The following is a 12,941-nucleotide window of genomic DNA, read 5'->3' as shown; positions in this document are numbered from 1 at the left end:
CCCCCCCCCCACACAGCGCTGCTGCGACCTGTCCTGCCCAGCCTTGCTTGAGCACAGACCTGGCCCCAAGCCCACAGTGGGCAGTCTGCCCTTGCCCCGTGCACAGATCTGGGGAACGCGCACCCCCCCCCCCCCCCAAGTGCCTCCCCCGGGTACGTGCAGCGGCGGTCGGAGCTGCCTCTGCATCCCCTGGATGACATGTGGCTCTGTCCCATATTTTGCCCCACCCTGGCTGGGCAGCCCCAGCCCCACTCCCTCCCTCACTGCGGGACCTCAGTCTACCCTCCTCTACTTTCCCCCCCCTCCCCCCCCCAGCTTACCAGTCATGCTGCTCTTCAAGCTTCTGGGCTGCACTCCTGGCCATGTGCATGCTGCAGCTGTGCTCATGTACACAGCATTTATTGGCATTATCAGCCACGTTAGCCAAAAAAAGCTGATTGCTGATAATGTCAATTTTTCCTTCTGAGTGCCTATATGATATGGACTATCGTACCAGTGTACCTCTACTAAATATTTAGAAATTCTATTTTTAAAAATGGTAATGTAGCATAACTTTTTTTTCTTGGTGATTCGTTCAAATGTTTCCGTAAATTGAGATTTAATCTTCTTTTAAATGATTTGGAGTGAGTTTAATAGGTTAATGACACAATTAGCTTTTCATTTAATGAAATAAATTAATTACAGACTGGCTTACTATCTCCTACATGACACTTCTGCAACTGTGTTGTCACTTTCATTCTGCTGCTTAACGATTCTTGTCTGTCCTCCCCTTTTTTGTTTTTATTTTCCTTGCAAACAGACTACTCTTTCTGTGTTTCATGTATCTGGTGCATCTTAGCTTTATGTATATCCGGCTAGAAGCAGTTCTTCACCTTTTTAGACGCTAAGCATTCCTCTGTATCTCTTCTGAATGTAGTAGCACCTCTTTCAATATAATAACAGTTTTTTAATTTATTTATTGCTACTGCTCAAGTTTGTTGTTTTTTAGGGTTTTTTTTAATAATCTGAGGACCAGTATTTGGCCAGATATCAAATAGAAGTGGTTTAAAGTCATTAGCTTCACTAAAGAAGGAACTCCTCTATTAGCCCAATTCATTAAATGCTATGGAAAGGTTTTCTGTATAAAACTAATCCAGCTTTTCAGAGGTGCACACTAGTGGGGAGGTGCAACATCTCTATTAAATGCAACATTTTAAAGCTTGGCTTCATGATGTGGCTTAGAAATAGGCATCTCCTTAAAACTGGGATGTTGATATCCCTTTCCTCCCAGCAGCCTCACTTAATAGGCAACAGCCTATATGTTGCATGAAAAATAATACTTGAGTAGACTGTACCATGATATATAGCAACAGTTATAGCAATTAAAGTTTTACTGAAGGTTTTTTCTAGACCTGAACGCTTGACTCTTAATGGGAAATGACTTACAAAACCCACAAACAAGCTTAGCGGGTTTTGTTTTGTTGATAAAAGCGAAATTAAGAAACACTTTGGATTCCTTCATATGGAACTATATTTACCCTGTATTGGGCATCAACAGAATCAGAACCATGTTAATTTGTAGACGAACTTGTGACTTGAATGAACAGTAATTGATAACCATTTTTAGGTTGTCATCCTTTATGTATTTGTGTAATCATGTCATGTTCTTTAGCACCTTTTAGAAAAGATAAGAGACATGCTTTGGTAATGGCTTTCTTAGTTTATTTGTAGACAGCAGAAGGATTTTAAGGTTTTGGAATTCTGGGTTTAGTTCCAGGTTCTAGAAGGGTACATGCTTTAGTGATTACATATCTGCCTTTGCTGCCTCCCACCTAAATTTGCTCACTTATGTTTTTGTCCCTTCCGGATTTTCAGTCCTGTTTCTTAATTACCTTTTACCCTCCACCCCAATATTTAATATGGGCTACTTTATTTTCTGAGTTGCCCATGTGCCAACAAGGAGACATTGAATATGGACAGGCCTGCAGTTCGAGTGCCAAAAAATTTCCAGTGCCACAAAAATGTGAGAAGGGAGCTAGCTGTGCATGCATTCCTGTTCTGTGGCTGGAGAGCTATGCAGTTGCATATTTCTTAGCACAAATGTAATGCTTGTCTATGGCCATTAAGAGTGGTGGACAGTCTCCCTGCTCTTTGTTGTGATGTCTTGTACACAGCGGCCCTATGAGCTGGGAGTAGCAGTTGTAGGGACAGTTTTTATTTTGCTGTGAAAGTTTTTGATGGTGTATATTCAGTCACAATAAGGTTGCTGCAGGCACAGTCTAGTTGAAATCCTCACACTAACTCTGCTCAGTGTAGAAAAAATCTTTGATGCATTTTTGCTGCCAAGCTTCAACAAGCATTTATTGAGTTTGTGAAAACTACAGTGTTTATTCTACAGTATAATAACTGTGATCAAATTTGGGCTGATTTTTCTAGGGATGGCAAAAAGCAGATCTCAAATATTTGGCAGACAAGCCACGCTAGTTACAAGTTGCTAGAGCATGTTAGTGAAATGTTTGTAGTAATTTTGAACCTGTTAAGCAACACTCCTGCTCTCCTCTCTGTTTTGTTCTGGGAAATTACCAAACTTTTATTTATTTGTTTTACTGAAATTCACTCACCGTTGCCTGGTGTGCACTGTTTTGGCTCAGTTGAAATAGGAGTTCCAATAGAATATGTTTTAAGTAACCTACTTACATTTGAAACATTGGCTGTTGGTCTCCTTTTGCTTCAGGTTCCTCCTTCAGGGAATAATATTTCTTTCCTCAAATAGTTTTTATAAGGAAAAATGCACTAGATTGGGATGCTTAAACACTATATGTGTATTTAGATAGAAAAAACCTAGGAAGAAAACTTTATATTAATGGCATAGAAGAATCCAGAGACTGTAGTGGATTTGTGCTCCAAAAATGCTCTAAACTGGCATTTTAATTTTTTTCCCGTTTCCCCTTGTTGCAAAGAAAACTGTAAAATGTGAATGAAATGCTCAAAGGTGCAGTGTTATATATGTTTTGAGCCTGCAGATAACCTGAAATAATAGCTCTGAAGTGTAAGTTTGTAGTTATCTTAGTGCAGTGTTTTTCAAAGTGTGGCATATCCTCCTTTCAGGGAATGCAAAGGAAAAAAACTAGAAAGGAATGAGCTGACCTTTCACTTATTCCCCAGTGACTGCATTACTTAGAACAGAAACCCCCCCACACTTTCCAAATTGTGAAATTGAGTTTAACCAAACCAGAAATGTCATCTGCTGTTTGTAAACAACTGAAATGGGAACTCAGAGCTGTGAATTTTTGCTTTCATTTCAGTCCATGTTAATATGGATATTAGCAGTATTTTAAATGGTAGCTCTATTTATTGTTCATTAAATTCATACAGGAAAAGTGAGGAAAGAAAAAGTTCTGTATTAGCTCTTTTTACATTGTGGAACATGAAGAATGAGCTTGTTAGGAGAGACTAGACATAATATAAACTATTGAAGTTAATAAAAATTAAATGAATAACCATTACAATGTTCCATTTCCACATTAGTTGCAAGTCTCCATTTTAAAATATAAATTAGGCTGTTGCTATATCTTAATTTGCAAAACTCCAGTTTAACAGAAAATAGACTACTTTGAAGAATTTTTAAATTGGACTTATTGTAGGGTTTGTGTATATGTTAAGATGCATAATTCATGTATACAGTTAGCACTTGGCATACCTCAGATTCTTCTTGCATACAGAATGCCAGAGTTTTCCTCAGAGCACTCAAACTATAGAAAGAAGTTGTTTACAATCAATGCATTTAATTTTGTTGTTTCAGGTAAATAACATGGGTATAGAACATTAAAATAACTATTTTGCATGGTTGTAGTGATATCTTCCTTTATTTTTAGGGTTCAGATGATTGCCTTGTAAAAATCTGGGCAACAGATGATGGAAGGTTGTTGGCTACTCTAAGAGGACACGCAGCTGAAATATCTGACATGGCTGTGAACTATGAAAACACCATGATTGCTGCAGGGAGCTGTGATAAAATGATCCGAGTTTGGTGTCTTCGAACATGTGCACCCCTAGCAGTTTTGCAGGGCCACAGTGCATCTATAACATCACTGCAGGTAACAGTCACTTTTTTTGCAAAAAACATGTAAGCAAGAATATATTGCAGCAGTAACTTTTTTTTTTTTTTAGTTTTCTTTTTAATATGTGAAATAAGTAATAAAATTTGGAGTGGAAGAGAAGCTTTTAATATAAGTAGTCTGACAGTTTTTATTTACAGTGTCAAATGTCTTTCACTTGACGAATGCAGACTCTGGTTTCTATCCTGAAGAGTTTAGAAACACCCTGGTTCAAAAACATTACAGCTAAGTACAGACAGTCAACAATCCTGAGGCTGGATGATTCAGTCTTCACAGGTTAGTCTAAGCTGTGTAGATTGAATCAATTAGCAAGTGAACAGGCATTCTCTCTTTATGGAAATGCAGCCACATGCCTGCAGCAGCCCAGACCACATGCCAGCAGGTGAGGGTGCTAGAGCAGACAGCCAAGACTAGCCCTCCCACCCTGCAAGGTGGAGGGTACAAAGCATCCTGGGATGCTGGGGGGCTGACAATTAACTTGAATCTGGAGGGGATCTGAGACAAGTTCAGTGAACCGATTTAACCTAAAACAGTTAAATTTGATACTACATCCATCCAGGTTTATCTTAAATTGGTTTTGGCCATTTTGAAAGCAGTTTATCTGCATTGAATTTCTGTTGTGTTACAGATTTGAACTGGTTTCTGATCACATGCCGGTTTATATGCAACATCTGTCCTTAGCCTACATGAGTTTAACTTTATACCTATGTATATTTCTGCTAAAATCAGTAGAAATAACTATGTGTAAAGTTCAATGTGTAAGTTTTTGCAGGACCTAGGCTTAAGTTACCTTACAAGCTATGATAAACACTGGGTTAACGGGGAAAAAAAAAAAAAAAAGAGAGAGAGAGAGAACATTGGAAATTAAATGAACAAGATTATTTTATTTGGTAACATTGACATATTATAGTATATAAGAAAGCTTCAAATTATTGTAAGAACATTTTCTTTGAGGTTTTGTTGACTGTAGGACTTGATGCGGACATGTGAAACACCTTACGCTGCCAGATTCCTTGAAGGTGATGGGAGGGAGTGTTACCATGGTTCAGCTGAATCTGTTCTGTTTTTTTCTGGGTTTTTTTGTCTTTGCTTTATCATATTGTAAATTTGAAGTTAAATTGCAATAATCCATCACCTGTTTCCTTCAGGGGTAAAATTATTGTGGTTTACCTTTGCTTACTGAGAAATAGGACTGGACAGATGAAAAATGGATTCCATGGATCGGCTGATGTACGTTCTCATAAGAGACGGGAGTCCTTGCAGTCTCCTGTTCCCCACCTTAAACCACTGCAATTGCTTGGTCTGTCCACAGGCTTTGTAGGGAAGCAAAGTAATCTCTTAACTCCATCTGATCAAGTTCCTATTTGTCTGGGGAAAAGAATGCATATGAGAACCATCATCACATTATTTTGCTGTTCGGTGTTTCTGTAATAACATTTGTTTTACTAGCACTTACTGGAACTGGTGTGGTCAGAATAGACTGAATAATTTGGGCCACTCAATTCATGCTGCTTGCTAAATATGATAGTAGTCTAGGAAAGACTCTTTTTAACCTGCGGATTTTTTTTCTTTGCAGTTTTCTCCGTTGTGCAGTGGTTCAAAGAGATATCTGTCCTCGACTGGGGCAGATGGAACAATATGTTTTTGGCTCTGGGATGCTGGCACCCTTAAAATAAAGTTAGTTTGTGTTTTCCTTGTTTTTAATCTTTGATACAAATGGTAATATATAATAAGCAAACTAAATTTCAGTTGGGCACTGCTGCCAACAGATTAAAAAAATTGGGATGTCAGCCCTTTCAGTGAAGAATATAAAATCATAGGTCCCACTGGTAGGGACCTCAAGGGTTACAAATGCAAGATTCAGTTTATAAATCGGTTGTTTTCAACCTGTGGTTTGAATGATTTCTTTATTTAGAACAAATAGAGAGAGCATCCAACCTTGCTCTGCCCAACTGATTTAATACATGTTGAAGTTGACTCTGGTCTGGCATGAAAGCTGTTTTTTTTTCTGCTTGTATAACTGCCTCCTAATGGAAATTGAAATGGGTACAATACAGATGACAGAGTAAATGAAACAATGGGACTTGATGAGAGTTTTAAATCCAGAGTGTTGAATGGGAGAAACTGATTTTCTATTAGAACCTTCTGAAAAAATGTAAAGCTTTTTAATACTAAAAACTATAGACCCTTAGAGTTCAATGGCTTTTCTAGGGTAGTCTAGTACAGTTGCTTACACACATGCTGGATGTATTATTCCTAAACCATCCCAGTCAGATGCTTCTTGGAAAAATTCCAGTTAGATTTCCATGTAGCTTGTTCCATTTTCTTACTGTTACAATTAAGGAGCTTTTTTCCTGCAATTTGATCTAAATATGCTTTGTTGCAGTTCGAATTCATGGGTGTGTGCCCTAGGCAGACAAGGTTCCTTGGGTGAATTTGATATCTTTTATTAGACCAACCCAAATAGTTGGAGAATATTTATTAAGCAAGATTTCGGGTTCAAACGTCAGGCTAAGGAAGTTTCAGCAGTTGGTGTGTGCTCTGTGCCCTGCTCTTTCATTGGTGTGTGCCCTGCTCTCTCTGGCAGGGGAAAACTGTTTCAACATCTTTATGATTGGCTTTCAAATACTTGATAAGTGCTACCAAGACTTGTCTTTAATAGCCTCTTTTCTGAACTAAACTTAGTTGGGTCATTCAGCCTTTCCTCATATAGTTTGTTTTCCTAACCATTCTTTCATTTTCATTGCTTGCTTTAAATTCTGTTTAGTGTTTTCATTTCCTTCTCATAATGTGATATCTAAAACTGGACACAACTCCAGCTGAAACCTACCCACTGCCAAGTAGAGGCTAGGTACAGAAGTTTTTATGTCTACGTGGAGATTATGGGCACCTCTGCATGTGCTCTGGGGTGGGCAGTTTTATGAGAGTGGCACTCAGGAGCATTTCTAATTAATACGCCTGTAGTCTTGTGTATTCAGTGCCCCACATTTCAAAATGTTGTCAGGGGCACTTTAAAGTTTGTTTGATGAGCTTTAGTTAAAGCACCTGTGCTACCATTTTGAAATGTAGGGACACTGACTACATGAGATGCTGGAGCATTCTGATTAGAGCGTTCCAGCAGTGTGTTCCGATGTGTTCTAATCAGAATGATTTGGAGCACGTGTAAAAGCGTCCTGTGATTATGCCAGTATTCATTCAGTATCTCCTGGGCACAGTTTGGCCAGCTTGCACCTAGATATAAGGGACAATTAACCTGAATGAGCTGTGATTAATTTAGGCGTGCATAGCACAGTCCAGAGCAGAGCACTGGCCTTTGAGCTGCGGCGCATGGCAGAGGCAGTGAGGAAGCGTGTGGCCATGAAAACGAGGACCTCTCATGTCTAGTCCTTGTCGCTTTCCTGCCCCTGCTGCAGCAGGTTGTTCAGGGCAAAGATTGGGCTTATAAATCACCTGTGTACCCATGCAACCTAGCCTCCACCCTCTCCTCTCTCTCCTTTCTCCTTTTTCTTCTTTCTCCCCCCTCCCTTTTTCTTTCCTGCTTCCTTTCTCTCTTCTCCCTTTCCCACCCCTATGCGGTCATCTTTGCTTGCAAAGGACAAACAACACACAGTGTAGAGGAGGAAGGGTTTAGCCTTTGAGATACTTAAAGCAGGACAATGTACTGTTACTCTGTACAATCCTAGAACAAAAGGCTTTCTTAAGAGACATGCTATATTTGTTTACGCCCTATGTTAACTTCCTTCCAGCCCTCTGAGATCTCATCTGTCATCCATGAATCTGAAAACATTTTTTCACTAGCTCCAAGGTTTCTTCAGGTAGTTGCTTCAGCACCCTGGGGTAAATACATCATGCTGTACTGACTTAAATTCATTGAAGTTTGCTAGTTTTTCCCTAGTATGCTCTTTTTTGATGATCAGCATCTCTTCCCCTTTCGGTTTTACCCGATTCCTTCTCTCCCTCTGCCCTACCATTTTCTTACTTTAGGTGAATTTGTTTTTTTGTTCTGCCACAGCAGAGCAGGGGAGGTTGTAGCTTAGCTGAATATTTCTGGAAAGCTGTATAGGTTTGCTGGTAACTGAAATGATGACTTTGAGGAGCATTTCAAATGAGTTTGCAAGACATGTTTGAAACATTATCAAGACACAGCATACTTCACACAATGGGATTAAAGTCTTGGAAACTATTAAATATTTGTCTTTCCTATTCTTTTGTCTATATGCAAAATTTGTGACTTGGCAATTCTCATGAATGTAACTTTCACCGATATGGGAATATTTTGGTATGCTTGCTGTGTGGACTGGTTCCTCTTCCCTGTTGTAGCATTAGAACTTTGTTCCCTTCCTGTGTGCCAGGGAAATATGCAATTTTAGCTGGCTTGATGGAATACCAGCTATGAACTGACTGGCCTGAAGAGTTTTCCATCTATTGACTCCTCTGTGAGATCCTATGAAATATAAACTTTCATTTCTATCCAGGAGAAAGCTTTTACAATCTTTTCTCCAATGCCCAATGAAGGGTACTTGTGCCGGAAAGTTTGCAATTAAAGACAATTTTTTTGCAAAAATCTTGTTGGTCTAATAAAAGAGATCATCTCTACTACAAGTCCTGATTGCCTTTTTCCTCTACACCAGTATGGCTACAATCTGGATACCTGTCCCATGATTAACAACATTCCCCATCCTTAGAAAAGCTGGAGAGCAAGAGATGGCTGCAGGCACATGCCAACACATCAGGGAGGCATGTTTCCACCTGGTGACTTTGATTGATTTTAAACCTGAGCTCCTGAAATGAATAGACAAAACCCCTGGGGGGGGCGGGGTGGGTGTGGAGAGGGAGGGAATGTTGATGTTTTGGTTTTTTAATTTCTAGCCCTTGTTCTAGGGAAAAGCCTGAAGCTTGATGACTGTGAATCCTAATGTTTCAAAATACAGGCAAATGAAAAAAAAACCCTGAACTGTTTTGGGGATGTCGAAGGAGACAGTTTAAGACTATTGGAGACCTAGCCTATGTAGTGTGGTGTATACACTTGTGTGTGTATATGTATGTGTGCAAGCGTGTTCATTAAGCGTTTGGGGTTGCTAATACTAAGAAACAGAATATTGAACTATTGGCTGTGGCAGAATTGTAAATCTTATACACTAAGAAGGCTCAGTTCTATGGTTTCTTGGGGAAAATGCACAGGACAGTGACTTTGATAAGTGAGGCACTTAACCTCTTCTGAATTATTTTTTAAGGCTGTGTGCAGACTCCAAGTACCTCTTCATCAATTTAAAATAGTTTATATCTCCAGAGTTATTTCAGGGATTACAAAGATAGGACTTGTTAAATGTTGAGACTCTCTTAAATTCAGTTTTAAAAAAAAATTCTGCAGTGACAAAATTGTGGGATATTAATTATATGCGAACAATCAGCTCTGTGTGCTAGAAGGGATAAGATTGTAGTCTTTTGTTGGGGTGGGTATATGGGAATGCTGAGCAGGGAGCAACTGGAGATTTGTCTACTGAAGGTAGACCTTGGCTAGGAGATGTGGGGCGGACTTTTGCTTGTGAGTCAAGGAGATGGGGTCTTTAGCTAATTTCTGTATATAATTACAGCACTCATCTGCTGGATAGTAGCCTTTTTCATAGATATAGGATGGGGCAGGGGACAAGTGTTGGGAGGGGAAACAAGGTTTTTGGTAATACACAATAGTTAAAATTTAGCTGATATATCTTTGGAGGTGTTATTCAGCCTCTCTTGAAAGAAGTAAATACTGTAATCTGAAGTAGGGTGGCGTCTGGGAGGTAGCCATAGATGAGGAGAATCAGTTCCTTCTCGTTTAGTAGCTGAGATTCTCTGTTTTAATTATTTAAATTAGAGATGGAATTGCTAAAATTAAGGTATCCTACTCCCTTCTTGCTATTCCAGAAAACTCCTCTGTAGCACCTGACCAACATGATCTTGGTTGGATTTCAGTATGTCTGAGGAAGGTACTCATAGATAACATATGCTCCCCCTGAGGGGATGCATTACTTTATGGGAGCAGAGGGAAAAGGTATTAATTAATTATGAATTAAATATCTCATTTACCCTCCCCCCATGTTAAACCTGCATGAGGCTAAGAGTGGGAAAATATTTATTTGCCAGTTAAATATTAAACAAAGCTTTTGATAAGCAAATAAGGTCTTAGGTATATGGTGTTGATGGATAGAGGTTTCCTGGTGTTTTTCTTGCTAGTCTCTGGTTCCAAATAGTAGGCTGCCTGAGGTTGTCCCAGTTTCTTATTTTATGTATGTATTTTAGATTCCTCTGATTAACAGTCCTCATCTAAGACATGTACTGGTCTCAAAATGTCATCTTATTTTAAGGCCCTTTTCTGTGTTGTACTACTTGATTTTTATGATTTAATTCATGCTTATATTCCTACCTTCAGATGATGTCAACTTTCTCTGTTCTTTCTCGTGGTTTTTGTTTGTTTGTTTTTTAACTGCTTTTTGTTTAATATTGGGCTCTCCTGAATCTTCCCCTGGGGAGTGATTCTCTTTGAGATACTGAAGTAAACTCCAGAATTTTATTTAAAAAAAAATAATTACTGTTGCATTTTATATCCAAAATTTCAGTATTTGGAACCAGTCTTTACAAATGATTATCACAATTACTGGAGCCTAAGGTTGCCCTCTACTAATTAGGAGGCTAATGGTTGCTTTAAACTGCCATTGTTTAGATCCTGCATCAGCTACTTCTAAAAAACTTTAGTATATTTTACACAAGTCTCTAAGAGTAATGTAACAGCATGGTGTCCAGAAATGATGCCATGCTTAATATGAGAATTTAAATAAATGTCCTGGAATATTTCTTGAGTGAATTTTACTTGAGTCAAAAAGGGCCTACTTATTAAATTTTTTCCTTTCTCTTTATAAGTGGCTTGTCTCATGCTTCTTCACTGAAATTATGCTAAGCATTTCCAAGAGACTGGGATTTACATTGTAGTAATCTATAATATAATCCATGGACCCATGAGATGTGTGTCAGAAGCAGACCAGAACTATCAATTGATGACTGAGGTGTGGTTCCACTTCTGAACAAAACCTTTCCGGCTTGCATCTACAGAACAGCAGAATGAAGTTGCTCCATGTCATTAAAGAGAAAAAAAATGGATGAAAAATGCTTCAGTTGGTTTCATCACCAAGCTTTCATAGGATATAGACAGATATAACTATTGTATTGATATCAGCAGTGCAGCTGTTGCATCTGCATGATTCTTTCATAGATTCATAGATGTTAGGGTCGGAAGGGACCTCAATAGATCATCAAGTCCGACCCCCTGCATAAGCAGGAAAGAGTGCTGGGTCTAGATGACCCCAGCTAGATACTTGTCTAACCTCCTCTTGAAGACCTCCAGGGTAGGGGAGAGCACCACCTCCCTTGGGAGCCCGTTCCAGACCTTGGCCACTCGAACTGTGAAGAAGTTCTTCCTAATGTCCAGTCTAAATCTGCTCTCTGCTAGCTTGTGGCCATTGTTTCTTGTAACCCCCGGGGGCGCCTTGGTGAATAAATCCTCACCAATTCCCTTCTGTGCCCCCGTGATGAACTTATAGGCAGCCACAAGGTCGCCTCTCAACCTTCTCTTGCGGAGGCTGAAAAGGTCCAGTTTCTCTAGTCTCTCCTCGTAGGGCTTGGTCTGCAGGCCCTTGACCATATGAGTTGCCCTTCTCTGTACCCTCTCCAGGTTATCCGCATCCTTCTTGAAGTGTGGCGCCCGGAATTGCACGCAGTACTCCAACTGCGGTCTGACCAACGCCCTATAGAGGGGAAGTATCACCTCCCTGGACCTATTTGTCATGCATCTGCTGATGCACGATAAAGTGCCATTGGCTTTTCTGATGGCTTCGACACACTTTGATATTTAGTGAAGGAAAACTGCTCCAATTTCCTCTGCTTAAGGGTTAACATTAGGGCAATATAGAGTACTTGCATCACTGCATGTATACGACTAGATGCAGAGTCATGCAGACAGGGATACTGTTTAAGGAGTTTTTGTTTTATATTCTGTTACTTTTTTGGTGGTATTTTGGCTTCTCAGGCCCCAACACATTACATGTTTTGTGTAATTAACTGCTTAACTACACAAAAATGTAGACATGCTACATATGCAAGTTACACAATAAAAATAGCCAGCAATCCATAAAAAATGACCCACAAGCAGTAAAGCTATTGCTTGAAAAATATGGAACATTTTTATAGATGCTTTCTATTAAGCTTTTATTTGAGCATGTGGCATGTTACACACAGGGTGATAGGGTTTGGCCAGGTCCCAGAGTAGATTGCTTGCTCCCAGGCCTGTACTCATCTATGCTTGCTCCTGCTATCTCTCCCCCTTGCTTCTGAGTTCCCCCACCCCCTGCAAGGGGACTCTGTGGGATTCCCAAACTTAATTCTAGTGCCCTAGGCCAGGCACAGGAGCAGATGTCATGACTCGCTGCTTGTCCTTTCTAGCCATTGGCACCTCTATGAAACCCAGAGTATATAAAAGGTATCCAGGTTGTAGCTGTATTGGTCTAGAGGAAAAAGCAATCAAGGTTCATGGAAAGAGGTGATATGTTTTATTGGACCAACAAGATTTTTGCAAAAACAAATTGTTTAATTGCAAGCTTTCGGGCACAAACACCCTTCATCAGGCATCAGAGACAAGATTGTAAAAGTGCTGGGTAGAAATGAAAGTTCATATTTCATAGGATTTCACAGAGGAGTCAATAGATGGAAAAACCCTCTGGGCAGCAGTTCTTAGCTGATAAGGAGTCTCAGCTCTTGGAGTATATAAAAACACTCAAGTGACATGCTTTACTTGTCTGAAACAGGGAGCCA

General features: G+C 39.7%; 1 protein-coding gene across 3 annotated transcripts in view; it reads left to right on the top strand.

Annotated features, from left to right (window-relative positions):
• The window catches only part of PHIP (pleckstrin homology domain interacting protein), a 166,558-nt gene that overhangs the window by 42,713 nt on the left and 110,904 nt on the right, over positions 1 to 12,941 (top strand). For all 3 annotated transcript variants that reach the window (XM_059731372.1, XM_059731376.1, XM_019496868.2), the window contains 2 exons: positions 3,855 to 4,076; positions 5,674 to 5,774. In XM_059731372.1, coding sequence (XP_059587355.1) covers positions 3,855 to 4,076; positions 5,674 to 5,774 — 323 coding nt within the window. The remainder of the gene's footprint in view (positions 1 to 3,854; positions 4,077 to 5,673; positions 5,775 to 12,941) is intronic.

Source organism: Alligator mississippiensis, chromosome 1 (genome assembly GCF_030867095.1).
Source record: "Alligator mississippiensis isolate rAllMis1 chromosome 1, rAllMis1, whole genome shotgun sequence".
Taxonomy (NCBI): Eukaryota; Metazoa; Chordata; order Crocodylia; family Alligatoridae; genus Alligator; species Alligator mississippiensis.
This window is presented reverse-complemented; position numbering and strand designations above follow the sequence as displayed.